General features: G+C 34.1%; 1 protein-coding gene across 3 annotated transcripts in view; it reads left to right on the plus strand.

Annotated features, from left to right (window-relative positions):
• Window positions 1–23,822, plus strand: part of LOC140441591 (uncharacterized) — an 803,694-nt gene that overhangs the window by 629,233 nt on the left and 150,639 nt on the right. For all 3 annotated transcript variants that reach the window (XM_072532421.1, XM_072532420.1, XM_072532422.1), the window contains one exon: window positions 10,593–10,743. In XM_072532421.1, the coding sequence (XP_072388522.1) occupies window positions 10,593–10,743 (151 nt within the window). The remainder of the gene's footprint in view (window positions 1–10,592; window positions 10,744–23,822) is intronic.

Consider the following 23,822-nt stretch of genomic DNA (forward strand, 5'->3'; position numbering starts at 1 on the left):
ATCAAACGACTTTAAGACCCGATCTTTATAGTCTTTAACAAACTTAAACGTTACCGCCCTTACCAACCTACACGGATGTTGTGCTCTCTGATTTTTAAACTTCTCTCGGGAGTGTTTGCACCCTTTCGCTTCACAAGGTCAGCGGGAGTCCAAGGGGCATTTTCCGGTTGATTGTAACGAAAAAGTCGGTAAATGGTTTTCTCCGCTGTACAAATACCAATTTTCTGATTGTCTCCGATTTCTTTGTTGCGGTTTAAAAAGTGGAAAATGTGCGGGTGGAGATGTCACAAAGCTTAAATGTTGCAGAAATTGAGTGAACGTTTGATAAATTTATCTAGACCTTTAAAGAGAAATTGAAAATGGAAATTATAATAAAGGCAAAACTGTTAGTACATATATTTTTTTAAAAACTCTTTAGTTTAAACTATTTTACCTGGACTTCTGTGGTTTTAATCTCCTTAGTATACATACCACTTCATTAGTATACTCTTCTCTCCTCACTACGAATCGGTTTAATTTTTCGGTCTATACCACATACCCTACTTCTTTTGAGCCAACCTCGTCTTCCTTCTTTACATTTTTTCTCTTCCAAATCCATATTTTTGTATCTATATTAATTTCCAATATTTCTTGTAAATTTTTGTGTATAATTACTATATATATGTTAAAAATAAGTATTCAAAATTTTAAGCTTTTAGACTAAATGGACCTTTTTAAAATCGCTAACAACCGGATAAACCGCCTTCAGACCATCTATAGTTAATTCGAGCGTATTTAAAAACGAGAAAACAACCTTACGTCCCATTCTCATTTCTATATTTATCAAATGGAGTTTGCGGTAACTCAGGGGATCATAATTCGGTTTTAACATTTTGCCACTTTTGTTTCCGCAAATATTTTCTACCGATGTTTGTATACCTGTTTTACAGAAAGTTGAGTAAAAGGGTGCTTTTACTGAAATATATTTAATCATTTTTAAAAATAATTTATAACTGGGTTTTACACTCTCTTAAGAAAATATGTGGTATTGTCACAGTAGACTCTCAAGTTTTATGACACTAGAAACTCTAAAACAGAGAATAGTCTTGCAAACTTTAAAATTGTCTGTTCGTAGTAATAAAAGATGATCGTCGTAATAAAAGAAATACTTATTTGAGAGCACCTTACGGATTGTAACAATTTTAGCGGTTAATATATCTGGAAAAGTAATTAGAGCGAAAATATCTCTGGCTGTAGATATAAGCTAATAGGTTTTTGAGTATAATGTAATATTTATTTTAATTTATTTACAGTCTTTTAACACTAACACTGAAAACACAATTAATTTATAATATTTATCTACTTAACTGTACAAGTATAATTATTAGACTAACTTCTACTATTTCATTTCTCTCTAAGTATTATTACAAAAGTTCCGTGAGATTTATCACACATAGAAAAAGTCCCTTGACTGAAAAGAAGAAACAGTTCGAGAACGTTCAAGATGACATCGAAAATTCATGAAATGTCTAATGAAATTTGGAACGTCAGAAAATATATATAAACAGATGTTTGTGACCGTTTAGAATAGTAGTATTTGAGTTTTATTTAAGTTTATAGTATTTTTATTAAGATTTATAGTTGGCATTGAATTATTGTAAACAAGTATTGTAATATTGTTGGTGCTTCGAATGAATACGATGGAATATGTGGGTGTTTGAATGAATCGTGTTGATTTTTAAGAAATGTAACAATATATTTTATAATACCCTCCCATATTTTACTACAAATTTCTTTGGCTTAGCTACGTGGAATTACACCGGACACATACTCGAATTCTCTAGACAACCGCAGGTCATTGAAAGCCAACCTGAAGTTCCACCATAACAATTACAACATACATTGGCATAACAATAATTATAAAAGTGGGACCAATACCAAGGGAATAGGAAAGCAATTTATTAGTAAAACTACAAGAAAAACCCTAGTGACAGTAGTTGTAAACTTAAATGACAATGGACTGATTATATAGCGCTACCAACGATTAATTAGAAAAAATTAAAGGAATGTGAAAATATCCCATAGAAGAAACTTAGTCGACATGCAAAATATTGCTGAAAAAAGTAAATTCCGACTTGGAAAGAAAGACGAAGAGAGAGAAAGTCTCTGCTTAGGGACGAAAGCAAAAATAATGAAGTTGACTTATTTTGAAGTACACTCCGCTAAAAAAGTATCGCATCAACTATTAAACTGCAAATTTTGTATTAAAAATAATTTAAAACATGGATTTTTTACTGTTGTTTTTTTTTATTTTTTAAGTACTTTTTAAAAGAAAAATGCAAAATGTACGAAAAACAAAGTTTTTATTTAATTTATTTCATAAATTAGAAGTAAGCGCGCAAACAGCATTGAATTAAAAAAAAAATAAAAATCAAAAGTAATGATAATTTAGTGAGACTTATTGCCTCCTTTAGCTCTTATAACACCTAGACAACGTTGTGGCATACTTCCAATTAATTTTCTTAGATAATCTTGATCGATATTATCCTATTCTACGAATAACAACCGTTGCAGGATCTGATTTAAATCCGGGCTGTGCGCTGGCCAATTCGAAACTTGTAAATTTACCTCTTGAAGGTACTCGGTAGCGATTATTGCGACGTGTGGGCGTGCATTGTCATGTATTAAAACAAAGTCATTACCAATAAATGGATCGTAAGGAACAACATGCATATCCAAAGTTTCTCTAATGTACCTATCAGCAGTTAAGGATCCTCTATCTAGCTGTACCGATTCGGTTTGACCCCTAAGAGATATTCAGCCTCAGAGCATAATAGATCCAAAATAATGAACATGTAGACCAATTAGCAAGAAAAAATATTTTGTCTGGTAGAAAAACTTCGTATAAAATCACGGCTTGCGACGTTCTGGCTTCCTTAAAATTAAGATTATACCAAATTCTTTTCAAACAGATATTCCTAAAACTCCTTGGTATAAGTTTTGTAATGTACCTAGAAAGTATGTTACCACGATCATAAGACTGAGATTTGGACATGCTTGTTACCCCAAACATTTATTTAAACTTAAGGTTTTAGATAATGATCAACGTGAATTTTGTAAAGAAGAAGAAAACCTAGATCATATATTTTTCAGTGGCCCCAGAAATACTATAATTTCATCCAGATTAATAAATACGTTACATAAACACAATATATTAGCCCCTTGGAACCTTCAGTACTTATTATCACTAGACTCGAGAGCAGTGTATGATTTCTTAGTTATGTTTTTAAAAGATAGTAAAATAACCATGTAAACAATTATACATTAGTTAATAACATAACCTTTGTTTTTAACCCAATTGTTAAATTCCTTTCTTACCGTGACCTAGTGTTGTATGTTTAAAAAAAATGCCTTGATGGACCCCTAGGCGAGAAGAGAGTGACCCTGTTAACCTGTTTATTGTTTTGTATAATTATTATAATATAAACTCAGACAACCATTTCTACCATGTTGAGTCTGGCTGAATGACTAAAAGTCTATGCCAAAAAAAAATTGTCACTACCTTCCATACTCAATATTTAATGGGAAATTTTAAATGAAACGCAACCTGTATACTTTTTACAAAAGAAAAATAAAGTCTGATAATATAGAAATCAGACAAAATAGCAATTAACATTTTTTTTTCTTAAACAGTAAGCTGTATTTACAAATTTCTTTTTAATATTTATTCTAACCTTAATATTTTTAAGATCCAGAAAGAATAATTTCAATTAACCAAATGCTGTCAGAAATATTTGTAATTTTATAAGTAATGCGATACTTTTTTGGCGGAGTATATTTAGAAAATATATTTAATATAAGTATCTTATCTATTATTTATAATTGTCTTCTTTCTGTTTACTTATTGCATCTTCGAAAATCTAATATAAAACAATAAAATTTTCCACACAATATTAGCAAATTTGCTTCGTAACAAACAAACCTAACAAAGTCTCTTCATTAATATGCAGACATAAAAATGTTTATTAGCAAGAAAAATCGATGCCTCAGGAAACCTTAGATAATAATATGAATTAATTAGGAAGCAATTTTTGCGTCTTTTCCTTAATTAATTTCAAGACTGTTATTTGGAAATAAAATCTTATTGGAAGTAAGTAAATAATATTAAAGATGTCAAATAAACAAAATAAAATTATACACAGTATCAATAAGCTGTAGTTCAAATAAATATTTCAAAATACGCATTTTATAAATACTGTATGCTATATTTTTTATTTAATTTTAATCTTTTAAACTAGTTTTATCAGAAATAACGAGATCTATTAAATTTTATATCAATATAAATGAAATTAAAAAACTAGAAACACAAATATCTGATAAAATAGCCGATTAGGAACACAATTAAAACTTGTTCAAGACATGCGTTTGGGAATGTCACACTAAATAAAATTACACAAAATGTTTTTAGTTGAAAGGCAACCATTATGGCAAATATATTTGAACTAAACTACACCTTAAACAAGAAATTATTTAAGTTTTAGCTAAAGCCAAAAAAGGTAATATCACAAGCTAGAATCATCTTTATCATCTTTGCCTCGATAATCCTCTGTGGATCCTGGCATGATTTAGGATTATTCGCCATTTCTGTTCACTTTCCGGCTCCCGGTTGCCATCTTCTGATCTCTCGTATCTCTAAGTCGGTCTCAACTCCATCTAACTACCTAATTCGCGGTCGGCCTCTGCTTCTTCTTTCTACAGGTGTTCCTGTGATTAGCTTTGTAGCAATCATATTGTCAGGCATTCGTATTATGTGTCTAGCCCATCTAGGTGGCAGTGTTTTATTGAACTTTACGACGTCTGGTTCATTATATAGTTAGTATAATTCGAATTTACATCTTTTGCGCCACTCCCCTTGGTCGTTTATAGCTACAAATATTTTGCGGAGTACTACGCTTGAACATTCTTAAAAGTCTTTCGTCCGTCTACGTTGCTTCTTACTCGTATGTAAGGACTGGCCCGTAATGTTTTGTATATAATAATTTTAGATATTCTTTGAACGTTTGTTAAGTATAACTGTTTTTGGAGTTTATATTCTGCCTTATTTGTAAGGTTTATTTGTTGTTTAGTTTTTTCGCTTGTTTTGTTGGTAGTAGTCACCAAAGAGCCATGGTATGTGAAGCTGTCAACACATTCAAAGATATGACTTCCACAGACTGTTTCTCGTTCCTCACTTGCTATAGGATTTTTAGTAAAACCATGTAATTGGATTTGTCTTCGTTGATGACAACACCGACCTGTCTGGTCTCAGTTTCCATTGCTAGGAAATATTATTCAACATCCCGCTTGCTACGCCCCAAGGCAATATTTAATTAGAGGACAAGCCAGGATATCCTCTTGTATCTTTTCATACTTTATCTGAAAAGTTCTAGCATTCTCTCCCTGTATCTTAGCACTTGCTTTTAAGTTAGACATTGTCATTCTCATTATTCGAATAATTTTTTCATATATACCAAACTCACGCAATGATTGGTACAGTAACACTGTACCACAGTAACAACCTTAAAGTCGACTACAAAATGATAAGTATCAACGTTAGTTTTTATTGTTTTCTTGAGGATCTGTCTTACTAAATTAATCTGGTCAATTGTCAATTTTTCTGGAGTGAATTCGGCCTGGTTTCCGACATGTAATCTTTTCATATTATACCCACTGTGTAAACTTATAACAATAAGACTACCAAAGCGAATTGAAGTACTATTATAAAAATAATACCTCAATCAACCATGGGAGCTTATCGTCTATGCTTCGCCTAGCTCAGTATCTCAAGTGTGAGTTCGTCTTGTCTTAAACTAGGAATCAAACCATGAATCCTTAGCTGAAAGCAAATAAAACAATTTTTAACTAGTCATATTTATTAAAAATAAGAAACAATCAACGCTGGCAATGCTTTACAATGAACACAATGTGGATGATACTTATGGCATCGATTGCATCAATGGGCTGCTTATGTGACCTCCCAATTAGACGATTAGGTTCTCCTGAGAGCTGCAGTTATTCTATATGTATGTGACCTTCCAATTAAGTGGTTAGGTCCTCCAATAAAGTCAATAAATCTTCATAATTTGGCCAGTAAAATGTAGAATATGGCCAATTAATACAGACAATAAACTAAAAGACAACAACAGCTTGTATTAGAGACACATCAAACGGGGTTCAACTTCCTTGTCATTTTACAAAATAACAATGAAACAAATAGAAGATGGCAAGGATAAAATAAAATATAATTATTATTTTTTTTTTGCACATAGAGAATTCTGCAGACCATAAAATGAAGCTTATAATAATTTTTGCCTTCTTTTATAAAAATCAAAAACAGGCAAACAATTATATTCCCACTACGTTAGAAAAGTTGTATAACAGAAAGTAGGGATAAGGAGACTAAATCAAGTTTGCACAGATGGCATAGAACGTAAGCCTATGATGGAATTAGCTTTTCTGTCAACATAGAACAGAATATTTAGTATACCCGACAGAAAGAAGGCAAATATTTATTCTACCGGAAAGAAAGAGAAAGAAAAGAAAGACAGAGGGCGCCAACTACTTTTTAAATAAAAAATAGTAAAAACTAAACTGGAGATAAAGACATTAAAATAAAATAATTATTTAAATATAAATTAATAAATATGTAACGATGAGTCCAAGCCATCACCGTTAAACCAGCGTGCGCGCGAACCAACCCATGAAGTAGGAGTGTATCGACAGTAGAAAGGGCAAAACTAATTACACAGCTCCGCTATATAAACCGCAACATTTCCTCATAGAGACAGAATCGACAGGTGTTGACTGAAGGTTCTCTTCCTCCCTACCCCGGCTTGTGGACGTGTTGAGTTCACAAGTTGTTCTGTCCCATACGTTACCCGAAGAGCGTGTTGAGCTCTTTATTACCCGTACTCTGAAGCAGTCGTGTTGAGACTGTCGAGGAGTGTCCTATTAACCCGAATCACTTAAAGGACGTGTTGAGTTCCTTTCCTTTCTTTGTACCTATCGTCCGCTGTTATTAAATCGATACAACGTTACCGTAAAATTTCATACACACTCACTTGCCGATAAGACTAGTTCCATATGACAAGGTCAAACTCAATTTGAATAAATAGGCCAGGTACTGAGAAGACTAAACCAAATTGTAAATATGTACGTAAGATTTTTGTCAATTTAATTTAAGGAAGACAATAAAGTTTTATTTTTATTTTGAACTCTGTCTCTGACTGTCTAAAAGCTACCCGGATAGTGACTCCCACGAGAGGACGTCACAAATATGTGACGTTTATAACGTTACAAACTTGTAGCCTTTCGTAGAAAATATTTGCTATTACTTTGTAAACAGTTGTTAACAGAGTTATACCTCTGTAATTGTCACACTGGAGTTGGTCGTCTCTTTTATGTAGCGGCCATATCACGTCTTGATATCATACACAGGGCATGGTCTAATTTTATTTATCTATCTATATAAGGATTGTTACAGCTGTCGCCGCCTTCCTTATTTCAGCCAACGTCTCCAGTCCTTTCTGTTCTGCCATTCTTCATCTCTGAGGTCTCGTCTTTCCATGGCCTCGTCCACTTTCATCCTCCCATGATCTTCGGGGTCTACCTCTTTTTCTCCTTCCTATTGGGCTCCAATCCGAAATCTTTGCTATCCACCTTGTATGATCTGTTCTTCTCACATATCCATACCAAATTAAACGTTTTTCTTCGATGTAGCTAAGTATGTCTTGTTCTACTGCCATTCTTCGTTTTACCTCCTCATTTCTGATGCGATCCATTTTCGTCACTCTGCAGCTTCTTCTCATGAACTCTCATGATCCATACCAAATTAAACGTTTTTCTTCGATGTAGCTAAGTATGTCTTGTTCTACTGCCATTCTTCGTTTTACCTCCTCATTTCTGATGCGATCCATTTTCGTCACTCTATAGCTTCTTCTCATGAACTCCATTTCAGTTGCTGTGATTTTGGACCTGTTTCGTTTATTTATTACCCAATTCTCTCCTCCATAGGTCATTATACTGCGTACCAAGGTGTTATAAATTCTCTTCTTTGTATTTCTGCTAATCTGTATATCCCACAGTACCCCGTTCATTTGTTTAATACAATATGTTCTTGTCTTGTGCTAATCTGCTGGTTATCTCTTGCTCGGTGGTTCCATTTTTTGAGAGTATGAATCCTAAATATTTGAATTTGTCAGTGCCGTTAATTTCCCTATTATCGTCCATTTCCAAATTTCTCACTGGTTCTTGCTCTGTTGTTAAATATTCGGTCTTTTCTAGATTTATTTCCAGTCCATTTTTTGTGTATTCCTTTTCTAATTTTCGGAGCATATAGCACAGATCTTCTTCATCTTGAGCCGTTACCACTTGGTCATCTGCAAAGCTTAATGTGTACAAAGAGTTGTCCTGGATTGGTATTCCCATCCCTTCACATTTCCTTTTCCATGGTTTTAATATTTGTTCGAGGAATATCTTGAACAGTGTCGGAGATGTAGAGCATCCCTGCAATAAGCCTTTTGTGGCCTTAAATTCGTTGGAGTATTTATTGACGGTTTTAACTCTTACCTTGTTTTGTTGTTGTTGTAAAGGTTTTTTACGGCTTCTATTAACCTCTGAGTTATTCCGATTTCCTTCATCGTGTTCCATAGTTGTTTTCTGGGGACCGTGTCATACGCCTTTTTTAAATCTATAAATGCCATGTGTACTGGTCTATTTTTGCCATTTTTTTTTTCAATTGGTCTGATTTTACTAGACAGTAAATAAAAGTTTATGCATTATCTGTAGCAGGACATCGCCACAGTTTTTGTAGAGCTTACAGTTTTTGGTGATTTATTATTTTTAAATTTTTTAATGGCTTGGGTAACGTTCCCAATGGTATGTGTTCTTTCTTTAGGTTAAGTCATTATTTTGATCTCCTAAGGTCTTATCTGCTTCTTCAATATGATGGTCATTAAATTTTGCGTCGAAAAATTCAACTCATCCGTTCAAATCCTGGTTTAAACTCTTTGCTCATTTTGTTTAGATTCCTGTAGAACTTTCGAGTTTTGTTTTAATTTCATAACCTTTCATTCTTTCTATCTGCTTTTTTTAAAATTGCGTTTTTTTCTTGTTTATTTATTTATTTCTCATTTATTTTTTTGTACATCCTGCTTATTTGTCTTTAGGTATGGTATATTTTTTATCTATTGTTTATTGACACTCCTTGTCAAATCATAGTCCCAGTAAAAAAACATTTAGATGTTCTCGATGGCGCTGGAATTCGATTTCCAGCCTTTCGCGTGGAAGCCAGATACTCTGCCGCCTGAGCTGTCTGGCCTGGGATAGCTCAGGGTAAATAAATAGCAATCTAAATACCCATAATACCCATAAATAAATAACCTCTATACCCATAAATACCTTCAAGCGTTAGTAAACCTGGCTAATGAAGAAAATTGCCGAAGTGGCCTCAAAATGAACATTTCAAAATCAAAGTGGATGATAGTTGGGAAGATGAATGGAGATCACAGAACGTGTAAACCATTTTAAATATCTCGGGAGTTTAATTAGTGCGAATAGTGATTCTGATGAAGAGAATAATTAAAATTAAAGTATAATGGAAGGCCGTTAAGGCAGGAAAACCTTTTTTGTTTAGTTCTTCAATAATTCTCATTTTTAACTTTTCTTTTATTGTTTGTGAATTTAGAAGGGAACTGTTGTTTGTCTATTTTGCTGGATTTTCATTTACTTTAAACTACATTAAATTTTGTTACGACCGGTTTGTGTCAACATTTTTGCAGATTTGATGGAATTACAGTATCTCTTGTTGATCAGTATGTAATCTATTTGGTTTCTTATAATTTTCTCTTTAGTATTTGCTAATGACTGGTAATTGGAAAAAGGCAATTGTCATTACCGTATCATATCCTGACAGAATTTCGCCAGTTTATCATCTCTCTGGTTGCTACTTTCCACTTCTAACTGCCCAATAGCATCTTACAATTTAGGTTTTTTTAGTTTGGCGGTAAAATCCTCCATTATTATCGTTATGTACTTGGTAATATTTAGCGCTTTTTTATGTTATTATAGAATGATCCTATTTGGTCTTTACTTTTTTCTACTATGAGGGATATATATTTGTATAATACGAGTATTAATTAAGAATTGTTTGCACTGTTATCCCAAGTACTTTATCTAAGATAGGAACAAAGCCACTATTGTCACGCCATTGCAGTCGCAACGTCATTATATTAACTTTAAGTTGCTGCATCTTATGTATTACATTGTGGATCCTCCCTGCTTCATAACTACAGTTAACATTTAAGATGTTTTAGTACTCTTTGGCGTGTCACTGGAGATTCACCTAATGACGATCTATAAGACCATGCCCTATAAACTTTAAAAAATAATGTCACATTACCGTATGATACTTGATTGATCCAAAATGTCCCACTAATCTGTTTTTAATTCATTCTATTGTTTTCTGATATAACTTTGTTCCGAACGTTCAAATACGATACAAATCAATAAATAATGTTGAATTTGTGCTCTCAAATATTTACCTTATGTGTAATGCTCGATATTATTTATTACAGGATACGAAATATGAAGCACTCATCGACCAATTAGATAAATATTCCCGACAAGGAATCCCCCATATCCTAAAATATCCCCAAGGACAGTGCGAATCCATAGATGCTCTGTACAAACTTGAAGACGACTGGCGTGAAATCATCGAGTATAATGGTAAGTGTGTTTTTATTAATATTCGAAGTATTTATGTATTTAGAGGTTATCTGGAAATGATTCGTAGAAAACTATAAATATTTAGAAATAAATGCTTTTTGATGGTTTTTGCTTGACTTCTTGCTAATAAACATTTTTAGCATTATTTTAAAATGCAGTTAAAAACCTAGCCAGAAACAAATCACCCGAAATAGATAATCTCCCAGCTGAACTAAATATAGAAAGTGGCCATGATACCATTATGGCATTACAACAGCTTATAAAAGAAATATGGACACAAAAATCCCTCCTCAATGGTTGAAATATCGGAATACTTTGCACCTTACACAAAAAAGTAGGTATCTTTGAATGATCTAACCACAGAGGAATTACGCTTCTAAATGCAGTGTATAAAATATTTTCTACAGTACTATATCACCGTATATGCAGAACGGATAGTAGGAAAATACCAGGTTGGTTTCAGAGGTGGTAAATCCACAATTCATCAGATTGCAACCCTGAAACAAATTTTGGAAAAAAAAACACTGGAATGTGGCATTGATACTCATCACATATGCATAGACAACAAAACAGCCTACAACTCTGTGAATAGAAGAGAAGTGTTCAAAGCAATGAAAGATATAGGAATACCAAATCAGTTGGTAAATTTAGAAAACTAACTCTTGAAAAAGTTGAATGTATAGTACGAATTCAGGGGGAACTGTCTAAACCTTTTAAAATAAATAACGGACTGCGCCAGGGAGATCCTCTCTCCTGTATACTGTTCAATCTAGCTCTGAAAAAAATAATACGTATGCCACTAATCACAACCACTGGTTCCATATACATATAATAAATCAGTGCAAATCCTAGCCTATGTTAATGATATCAATATTGTTGGGAAAACGGAAAACGCTGTATGAGAGGCGTAAGTAGGATTAAAAGAATAAGCTACAAAAATGGGTTTTAATAGATGCTATTTTGGGCTCAATCTTGTCCTTAAATCCACAATTATATCGAGATGTACAAAAATAAAACTCTACAAAACAATAACACGCCCAGTCCTAACATATGGTTCAGAGACCTGGACTCTTAATAAAAAATTAAAGTACTAAGGCGAATCTATGGAGCAGTGAATGACAATAGAGTGTGGAGAAGACGATGCAACTTCGAACTTTATATACTAAGTGACATAAAAATCCGAACACCCAGTTTAAATGATTTTATTTTAATAAAATTTTTTATAAGTACTTAATGAAGCATAATAAGTAAATGATTAAAATTTCAAAATGATTGCATTGCTTTAAAGCCCTTTTACCTTTAATAATGTGTGGATGCAACACGATGTGTTACGCATTCTCCAACGCACCTAGGCATGCTTCTGATCGGGTGGTCAATGTCCTCTTGTGGTATCTAATTCCAGACAACCACCAACTACTCTCGCAGTGCTTGTAGAGTCTGATGAGGACGTTGCAAATGCAGCAATCTCCTATCTATCATATCCCACACGTGATCAATTGGGGATAAGTCGGGAGATCTTGGTGTCCATGCTAACAATGTGACATAATTATGTTGAAAGAAGTTTATTGTGACTCTTGCAACATGTGGTCGGGCATTATCTTGTTGGAAAGTTGGATTTGCCAGGGTGTCAAGATAGGGTAAAAGGTGGGCTTTTAGAACTTCTTGGATATAACGCGGCGCGTTCATGTTACCTCTGATAAAGATTAAAGCTGACCTGGAACCATAAGCTATAGTATCCCAAACCATAACTCCAACAGTGTGATGAACATGTCTTTCAACAAAAACCTGTAGATTCCTCCTTTCACCACGTTGCCTTCTAACCTTTGCTCGACCATCGTGCATGCCTAAACAAAATCGAGACTCGTCACTAAAGACAATACTGTTCCATTCCTGATTTCAGAGTGACCGTTCTCTGCACCACTAAAGGCAATTACGGCGGTGTTCTGGAGTTAAAGGGAGGACCCAGTGTGGTCGGTATGAAAACAGGCCAAAACTTCTCATTCGTCTGTAAACACTTCGCATACCAATAGGTCTTCCATGTTTTGCAAACCATTCATTTGCAGTTCAGCTGGTAGTGGATAAACGGTCTCTTAAGGCCAATAATCTTAGGCGGCGATCTTCACGGTCTGTTGTTCTACGGCGGCGTCCAGTGCCCCTTGCTCTTTGCGTACGGCCTTCTTGAAGCCATGCCTGACAACACCTAACCACGGTGTCTACACTTCTTTGCACTCTAACTTCAACTTCCCGAAAAGAAAGTTCAGCTTCCCGAAGTCCCATTATATGGCCCCTATCAAACTCACTAAGTTGACGAAATCGTTCAGGTTTCCGTACTCTAGGCATCGGAACCAATCGTAAAGAATGTCAGGAACCACAATCCGCCAAATTTGAATCTTTACTGCGGCTAAAATATTCATTTTTAGATTGTTAGTGAATTTAAAACAAAAAGTATAAAAATCAGAATCTCCAACTGATAAGGCTAAAAACTTTATCACTTGTTTTTTTTTCAGTAAGATAAATAAATTACACCAAATTTTATTGAAATAAAATCATTTAAACTGGGTGTTCGGATTTCTATGTCACTTAGTAAAGAATATACCAGAAAAAAAAGTAAAGTTCGTGTAACCTTCTGGCTAAGGTCTAGTGGTAGGATATTCAGGTCGCGCAAGCGCCTCTAACATGACTTAACGACTACTTTCGTAGCCGGGACCGACGGCTTTATGTGCCCTCCGAACCACGGTGGGAGCTCAGTTAAATTAGAAATTGAAAATTTTGTCGGTGCGGGGATTTGAACCTGGGCCCTCCAGCTTATTAAGCCAGTAACATAGCCACTGATCTACGGCTGCCACTCCAGTCTGAATAACGTAACACATATTAAGATAGGACGTCTGAGGTGGATAGGGCATGTAGTGCGGATGGAATAAAATGACCTAGCTGGAAAAACGCTCCTTGAAAGACCGATTGGTCAGAGAAGAAGAGGAATACCCAAAACAAGGTTTCTTGATAACATCGATGAAGTCATGAGAAATATGGGGATACGTACTTGGTGGAAAGCGATGGATAGGGACGACTAAAGAGAATTTCTTGAGGAGGCCAGGACTCACGCAGCGTTGTAAAGCCAGAATGATGATGATTATTATTTTGAAAGAGATTCTTTGAAGTATGTTCTGTTTGTGCTTATGATGAGAAACATATGTGTCACCCCAAGCTAAAATGGCATAATAACTGAGATGCCATTAGTAGAAAAATCGTGATACTGGACTACTTTGGTACAGGGTCTCCGACGCCGATAAACAGAAGTACCTCGTTTGATCTTGAGATTTTTAATGAATACAAGAAGTTATCGATAATAACCAGGCGGTGGTAGGAAGTAGTCTCTTATCACCATATCTCTTTTACTTTTCATAAAAGAATATAATAACTACCAAAGGGTATCTATAGGCTATAGTAAGTAAGTGTAAGGTATAATACTAAGAGTATAAAGTGACCGACGACAATAACCAGAGGGTTAAATAAGAGACAAAGACCACCCTGTATGTTAAGTGGAAAACGTATCGTTTATCTCTCGATCCTTTCTTCTTTTCCGCAGAATTATTCAGGGTATTTCAACAGAATGATAATCAGTGACTAGCAGGTGGTTGTAGAAGTGATGGTCAATGACCAGAGGGTCTGGTAGAGTATCACCTATTTGTTCGGTCTTCCATCAACCTAGGGTCAAATGGAATGTTCATTTTCCGGAGATCTGCTTGGATGTTAACTCTCCATCGCATTCTGGGACGTCCGAGTGGTCTTTTACCTGTGGGAATTTCCTTCCATACCAGTTTTACAAGTCTCTCGTTATGCAGTCTGTGCACGTGGTCAGCCTATCTTAGTCGCTGTGATTTAATTTCTTGGACAATATCGGCGTCATTGTAGAGTGCTTTTAATTCTATATTGGTTCTGATCTTATACTGGTTTGTGGTGATGTCATGGTGAGGTCTGAAAATGTTTCTAAGTATTTTTCGTTCAAAGCGTCTGAGTTGTTCTTCGTTTGCTTTGGTCATGGTCCACGTTTCGCATCCGTATGTTATTACAGGTCTGACGATGGATTTATAGATGTTGATATTTGAACTTCTTGTAAGATTTTTTGATTTTATGAGCTTATCCAGTGCGAATAGACAGCGGTTTGCAGATTGGATTCTGTCTTTGATTTCTTCAGTAACATCGTTGACAGCTGTGATTACGGCCCCCAGATACTTAAAACGTTGTACTTTTTCAAAATTGAAGGTGTTGACCGTCACATTTTGTCCTATTCTGTCTCTTCGTGTCGTTCTATTTATACATTTTTGACGGGCATGTCCGCTGTGATATAGATATCTTCGTTGTGCTGTTCCTCCTGTATGATGTTTAGAAGGTCCCTTAAATACTCTTTCCATTCTTCAGTTACTTCTTTACCGTCGATTATGATACGGCCTTAATTGTCTCTCAGTGTATGGATGGAATTGGTTCTATGTCTTCTTTTCTCGGAAGAAATTGCTTTATAGAATTTTGTGGAGCCTGGATTGGGCCGGTCTCTCTCCGTAGCATTATATTTTTGTTGTTCATAGTTTCTTTTCTTTGTGCGTATTACTTATTTATTATATATTATTTATTTAATATGGATGATGTAATAAAGAAATGCAATAATCTCCTATTGTTTACATTGTACATACGTATTTTTTATTTTTATTATAATTCCATGTTATCAGCCATTTCAATCCTACAGAAATCTAAAAGTTCTATGTCTGGTAACATTCCCACTGTTTATTCGAGCACCATCCTTTTAAGTTTTTTAACTTCATTAGACACTAATTTCTTATTTTCAAATCTGTGTTCGAAAAAATATTGAAGAATCGTTAAGAAAATGCATAATGCAGGAAAAACTTATTAATAATGTATGGCAAAAGTAAACTGCAGGTTTTCTATCATGAATAATAAAGTGTTTACCAGAATTACATTTCCTCCACACTTGTTCGTATATATGAATATAAAACGCAATGATTTTATATTTTAATATACTTTTAAATATCCTTTATCTTTTATAAACCTTACAAAGAACGACGACATATACGTTTTATACAGATCAGTCTTTGTACATACTAGCATTAGAAGAAGATTATCAGAAGAAATAAGGAAATAGTTGCAGGAACCAATATTACTCAAATTTTACCGAACGTAAACAAAACTTACACAATTTCCTGCTTTAAAATATGTTGTATATCGACAATCATAAGTGATTTCCCAAGGGTCTGGAAGCTTGCCTCGAAGCGTTATAAGCTTGCGTCCGGTGTGCATAAGAAAAATTACATTGTGTATAGCGCTCGTTCGGCCGGTTGCATACTGTTTGTCTTTGGACACCAATTTATGAGGCATGTAGTTCTCTGAACTCGGTTACATGCAATCAGTTATATAATACAAAAAATTTTAATATAGATTGTGTAACAAGTTGTCTTAGAAATAGAAAAAGTTAAATTTATAACGAACAAATAAGGAAAAGAGTTCACCGTTGCTTATATAATTGCAAAGAAAACGTTTTTTATACATGCAATCGATTATAAAACGATATTCCTAAGATTCTTATAAATCATCTCTCGGAACAGACTCTTGTGCGTTTTGATTCATTTTAAGTATACGAATATCGAGTTTTCTTCAAAATAATTTGCCAATCTGTTAATTAACTGCCCGTTATCATCAATTTCATTTTTATCTTTACCAGACATTTTTTATGGATTTGAATTGTTTTCTGCAACAAGTTATTTTATAGTAGAATTTTCGTTATTTTTTTCTATTGTGGTGGTTGACTATCTCGGTTATGGCGTTTTGGTATTACTCTTTCTTCTTCCTTCGGAAAATTCTCTTCCGAACCTGTCTAAAATGTTCATACTTTTTAGGTTTTAGTATACTTTAGACGCCACTCACGACCTTAATAAGGCGTGACTCAATAAATGAAACAGAATAACTGAATACACAACATAGACTAGTAATAGCGAAAATAATAGAAACGGAGTTACCATCTAGAACCCATTTAAGAATATTTTCTCAGGGTCTGCAGCAACCCCCGCTGGGAGTCTTAGCCGGAATCAGACAGCTCGTGGAATGCCGCTCTTGGCTGATTTACGTCGGTAAAGAGAAACAGAAAATCGATATTAACGATCAGAAAAGATCCTAAACCATAAATATTGCGAATAAATATGGCATTTCATGTTGTGCTGGTTTCCGTTTTTATATTTTGTCTTTTTTGTATCTGTTAAAAACTTCAACATCACGCCATCTTTTTAACAAAAATGTAACACCTAATAAATTTTGTAACGTTTTAAGGGTTTTACTCAAATATTTAGTGGCTTGACTCATACACACCTGGTAACACATTAATGATGGACTTTTTAGTTTTTTTTTATTGATTTTTAATTACTTAATTATTTAATTTCTAATTAACCCTACCGCATCATGTACCATAAATGTCACAAACCAAAAAAATAATTTTTTTTTAACGTTTTAACTCAATTCTTTTCGTAGCTGCATGGTAGCCCATATCTGACACGTAATAATAGTGTACGCGAGATATGCGGCATAGTTCTGACGGCGAGATAGGCAGCCGTGCTCAGTTTCAAGTTCATTCTTTTTGAAATTCTGAACCACGTGAAACAGTGTTCGAAGTAAGAGGTTATTTTTCATAATAAAAACGTTTTTTACGGCGAGAAACAATTGAAATTTATTGTATTGTGATATTAGATATCTTCTTAGGTAAGTACTAAAAATTAAAAATGTTGAAAGTCTCTCGAAAACCCCAAACAGGGGGTTTGGGGTGCTATATATGGCACACTATGAAGTTATGGACTCATTGATTGTTTTTCTAGATATGGATCTGAAACTCTTTTATGGCAGTTAGAATTCCAAATAGTGAAGAATCAGATTTCTCTGATGAAGAGGGCATAAATGAGATGATATTGTGTCAAGATAGTGACAATGAGGAGCGTGAAAATTTACCAAGCAATGTCAAGGAATCTGCCATTTCTGCCACATCCTCAGATGCCTCAGATTATGATACCCCTTTGTCTAAAAGACTACGATATAAAAGGAAGAAATCTCATAATTGGGTGAAGGGAAATCGAAAAAGATCAGAAAATGATACAAAATTTACTGGTTCTAAAATTGTACCTTCTTACTTTTAAGTTTCTCTTTCCTAATAGTCTTATAGAGCATATCACAGACCAATCAAATGTATACTCAGTGCAACAACGTCCAGATAAACCAGCTAACATAAAAAAAATATGAAATAGAACAATTCATAGGAATTACTATTTACACATCGATAATTCAACTTCCATCAACAAGACACTATTGGAATGCTAATATTGGCCAACGAACAGTTAGCGATGTGATGAGCTGTAACAGATTCGAAGAAATAAAACGTTTCTTGCATTTCACTAACAATGATGACATGATTGAAAATGATCATCCTGGACATGAAAGATTATTCAAAATCAGACAAAAAACACATAAATGGGGCTTCAAAAACTTTGTGCTGGTTGGTATTTCGGGATTCAGCTATGACTTTAATTTGTTTGCTGGTTCCCAGAGTAATATTGTACCTCTAGGAGCACCAAATCTTAGTACGAGCAGCAACGTGGTTGTCAAATTAGCAGATTCGATACCAAAACATCAACATTACAAGCTGTTTTTTGACAATTGGTTCACCAGCATACCTCTTATGATATATCTGACCAAAGAGGGCATTTTAGCTTTGGGAACAGTAAGACTTAATCGTGTTCTTGGAGTTGTGATGCCAGCTGAGAAATGAAGAAGCGCGGCAGAGGTCATATGGTAGCGAAAATAGCCAATATAGACACTGTGAATGTCAGTGTAGTGTCCTGGTTTGATAATAAAATCGTTACTACAATGTCAATATTATGCTGGAAGTGAACCAAAGGGAGAAAAAAGAAGATTTTTCAAACAAAAAAGTATACATAAAATGATACCTTGTCCTAACAGTGTCCTAATCTACAACAACTACATGGGAGGTGTAGATCTCGTTAATTTCATGTTAAAATTTTATCATATAAAAATCAGATCAAAGAAATATTATTAACGAATATTTTTTTATTTCATTGACGTGACAGCCGTGAAATGTTGCAATAGCCGATGCTCTATGCAAAGCCGGAAAACCAATTAAACAGAACAGAGTAGGAAGACCGTCAAGTAGTAGCATTCAGCAGATGTACGAGAACAAACAAAAAAAGGGACTCACTAAAGAAATACCCCAAGAAGACATCCGTAAAGATGGGCTTGATCATTTTCCCTATTGGGATGAGAGCACTAGGTCAAGATGCAAATTTCCAGGCTGTACAGAGAAAACATATATTGTGTGCACAAAATACTTTTGCGAATTAATAAAGAAAGAAACTGTTATTTGCAGTTTCATACTGTATAGTGTATACTGTAGCTTCAAAATAGTTTGACTTTAATATTAACTTGTTGCATGATGTTCCATATTTGGCACCAAAAATTTTTTTTGTCAATAAAGTTTTCCTCGTAGCTAGATTTTTTCAATATTTTTACGTAAGAATAGAATTTAAATTCTTATCTAAGAATTTATTTTTGACAAAAAACAAAAATTAATGCGGTAAAGGGTTAAGTTCAAAAAAATCGACTGCAGTAAACATATAGGTTTTTGTTATAGAGGTCTATACTAATCAAAACATGTTGGTCGTTTGTCTGGCGGGATCGGTATCACAAACAAGCTACTTTTTGCCTATTTACCTTAACTATCATTTGGATCTGAGTTTGGGTTTAGCAGCCAAAGCGAACACACCTGCAGACAACGACATCGACGAAAATAAATTCGCATATCGGACCTTTTCACGGTGTCGGAAGTCAAATAATAAATACAAGTGATTAAAGTAAAATATAGGATAATAAGTGTTTATAAAAAAGAACTTTCGATTCGTCTACATTGAAAAAAAAAACGTAATTTAATTAAAATAGTGTAAGTAGCATTGATAAATAAATTAGATTTCGGCAAAGTGACAAAAAGATAAGAAATATTTATCGGTTAGTTTTTAAGATCATTAGCCAGATAATTAAGTAAACAATACAACAGGAAATCGTAAGTAAGCAGAATTTTAGTTTTAATAGTAATAATAGTAGCTTTGATACAAACAACAATATAAACATATATATAAACATATAGTGAGGGCCGGCTTCTGAGTTTTAGGAATAAAAGTGTTGGAGTATTAGACGCAGCCAGCGCGTGTGTGGGGGGAAATTTGAATTGAGTTTTCGCACAACTGCACCCGTGACGCAGTGACTAATAACCCTAGCACAGAAAATTACTATAAATAAAGAACAATGAATTCAGATGAGGAGTTAACTAATGAAGGAAAAAGGAGGAGAGAAGATGATGAATATTACTCCAGGAGATTAAAAAAAAACACCGAGAACCCCACAAAAAAGAGAAGAAGAAAACACAAGTGGAATCGACAAAATGATGAAAATGATGAAAGAATTTTGCAATGGATGTAAAAGACATAAAAAAAGAACAATATAGATCACGAGATGAAATTACGCAACTAAAGAGGGAAATTATAGAACTAAAAGATCAACAAAGCGACTACAAAGATGAAATAAGAAAGATGCGAGAAACAAACGAAAAAGCTATTAAACAAATAGGCCAATTAGAGAAGGAAATTACCGCAGCAAACGAAAAAATAGAGAAACTGGAGAGAGAAAAAAAGAGGAAAATTGTAGTAATACAAGGACTAAACATTGACATAAATGATCAAAAACTATTGCGAGAGGCCGTAGAGAACTTTCTAGAAAAAGAACTACAAGTGTCAGTAGATGTAAATGAAGCAAGAAAAATAGGAGAAAATACTACCTTAGTAGAACTTAACAGCGTAAAGAACAAAATTGAAGTAATGAAAAATAAAAATAAACTAAAAAACAAAACAGACGAGCGAATCTACATAAATGATGATATGTCAAAGGAGGAAAGAATTATCCAGAAAGAAATTAGAAGTAAGGCTATGGCAGAGAGATATAATGGAAAAAATGTAAAAATAGGATTCCAGAAGCTAATCATACATGGAGAAATATGGACATGGAATAACAGCCAACGACAATTAGTAAAAGATAAAAATATAAAACCAAAAAACTAACAGCAAAATTTAAACAGGCTAAAATAACGAAGACGACTTAGCAAGATAAAGGTACAAGAGATGAACAAAATGTAAAGATCATTACTGGAAACAAAATAATAAACGAATGCATATTAGTAGGGACATGGAATGTAAGAGTAACGTACGAGGAAGGAAAACTAAAACACATAATCGACGAATGCAAAAAATACAAGTTCGAAATAGTAGCACTACAAGAAACAAGACAATTAGGGCAAAACTCAATGGAAATAAACGACTATTTATTTTCAACAACGGGGGAGAAAATATAATGTTAGGCACAGGCTTTGTGGTATATAAAAAGCTGAAAGATCTAATCGTTGACTTCAAACCAATTTCAGAGAGAATATGTGTATTAAGAATAAGAGGAAAATACCAAAAAATAACATTTATAAATATACATGCACCAACTGAAGATAAAAGTATAGAAATAAAGGAAGAGTTTTATAATCAAATAGATACAGTATTCGAAAATATCCCCAAATACGATGTAAAAATAGTGCTAGGTGATAGAAATGCAAAAATAGGAAAAGAAGAAATATATGTACCCACCATAGGAAAATACAGCTTGCATGAAACAACGAACGCAGATGGCCACTTCCTAATTAATTTCGCGAAAGAAAGAAATATGATCATTATGAGCACGTACTTCCAACACAAAAGAATACACCAAGGAACGTGGAGATCACCGGATGGGAAAACCATAAACCAAATTGAGCATGTGCAGATCACTTTATAGTTGGAATACAAATGAAACAACTTATTCCAGTGCTTAGAAACCAGCGGAAGAAAAAGTATAAAGCAACTAAACCTGTGAGACTACTGACAGAAGAGGAACAAAATAAATATGAAAGAATAGTCAGTAGAGGATTAGATAATATTGCAGAAAGTGGGGATATTGAACAAACATGGATGCAAATAAAAGTATGTATGACCAAAGCAGCTCAGGCTAGTAATAGAAATATAAAACACGAATACAAAGAATGGTTCGACGATGAATGTAAAATGGAACTAGATGAACGAAATAAATTAAGAATGAAAATGATGCAAGAAAAAACAACAGAGATAGAGAGAAAATACAATGAAGATAAATTAAAATGTATAAAACAGAGCTATGAAAATAGAGAAATTAGAAACTTATATCAAGGGGCGAAAAATGAGAAAAAGGGGTAACAAGGAAAACCTGTACACTACAAAACCGAAAGTAGAAGAAATTTAGTAAGTGACAAAGAAATCTTGAGCAGATGGAAAGAATACTTTGAAGAACTTTTAAATGAAATTCCCACAACAGAATATGAAGAGGAAGAAGAAGTGAAGGAAAATGTCGATCAAGAAAGAATAGAGGAAAGACCGCCTAACGAAAAAGAAATAAAAGAAATAATAGAGAAACTAATTAACCATTTGGAAAAGTTGCTAAAAGACATATGGGAACAAGAAAAATTACCGAAGGAATGGACGACCGAAGCGACACTGTGCCCTTTTTACAAAAAAGGCGACAACGTTTATGCCACAATTACAGGGGAATAGCCCTACTAAATGTTGCATATAAAATACTTGCAGTATATATAAAAGATAAGCTATCTCAAAATATAGATAATGACATAGGGGAATATCAATGTGGATTCAGAAGAGGGCGCAGCGCAGTGGATCAAATTTTCCTACTGCGCGAAATACAAGCAGAAAGCTACGAATATGGGAAACCTACTCATCGACTTTAAACAAGCGTTCGATAGGATTAAACGCAAAGAAATATACAAAGCACTACGTGAAATGGGAATTAGTGAAAAACTGATGGGTAGAATGGTAAAAGTGACACTCCGAAAAACAGAGAATAGGGTTAAAATAAATTGCGAAGAAACAGGTAAGTTTGAGGTCAGTGAGCGGGTGCGACAAGGAGACCCACTGTGATCGCTGTTGTTCAGTATCGTACTCGAAGTTACCATCAGAGAAGCTGGAATCAACAGGTCAGGACTTATATACCAAAGAAAACACCAATACTTAGCATTCGCTGACGACATTGTACTGATAGCCAGAAGTAAGCAAGAATTAAAAGAAACAATAAAAAGATTAGAAATGAAAGCGAGAAAGAAAGGGATGTACATAAATGAAGAAAAGACCAAATATATGGAATGAACCGAAAGAGTTTACCTCCAAGAACAATATCTGACAGTAATACCAGATGAAAAAACATATAAATTCGAAGAAGTAGAAATATTCCAGTATTTAGGAGCGACATTCACGAGAAGACCAAATATGAAGGAAGAAATCCAAGCGAGAATTATGGCCGGTAACCGTTGTATTTTTGCACTAAACAATTTATTAAGAAGCAAAAACATATCTAGAAGGGCTAAGATAAGAATATATAAGCCAGTAATAAGACCTATTGTATTATATTCCAGTGTAATATGGACAATGAACAAATCCGAGCAAGTCTTGCTGCAAGTCTGGGAAAGAAAAGTCCTCAGGAAAATATTTGGAGGTAAATTATGAAATGGTATATGGATAAAAAGACCAAATATGGAATTAAAGGAGATGTATGGAGAACCGAATATCGTACGGATCATAAAGTCACAAAGACTGAGATGTTTGGGACACATCCAAAGGATGGAAAACACGAGACTGCCAAAAATAATGCTAATAGGAGGAATAGGAGGGAAAAGGAAGAAAGGCAGACCGAAAACCAGGTGGAAGAAGGATGTTGAAAAAGACATAGAAAAACTTAAAATACCAAACTGGAAAAATAAAGCAACAAACAGAAAAGAATGGAAAAGAATAGTAACCCAAGCCATGGGCCTTCTAGGCCTGGAGAGCTAAATTATATATATATATATATATATATATATATATATATATATATATATATATATATATATATATATATATATATAT

Source organism: Diabrotica undecimpunctata, chromosome 5 (assembly GCF_040954645.1).
Source record: "Diabrotica undecimpunctata isolate CICGRU chromosome 5, icDiaUnde3, whole genome shotgun sequence".
Classification (NCBI taxonomy): Eukaryota; Metazoa; Arthropoda; class Insecta; order Coleoptera; family Chrysomelidae; genus Diabrotica; species Diabrotica undecimpunctata.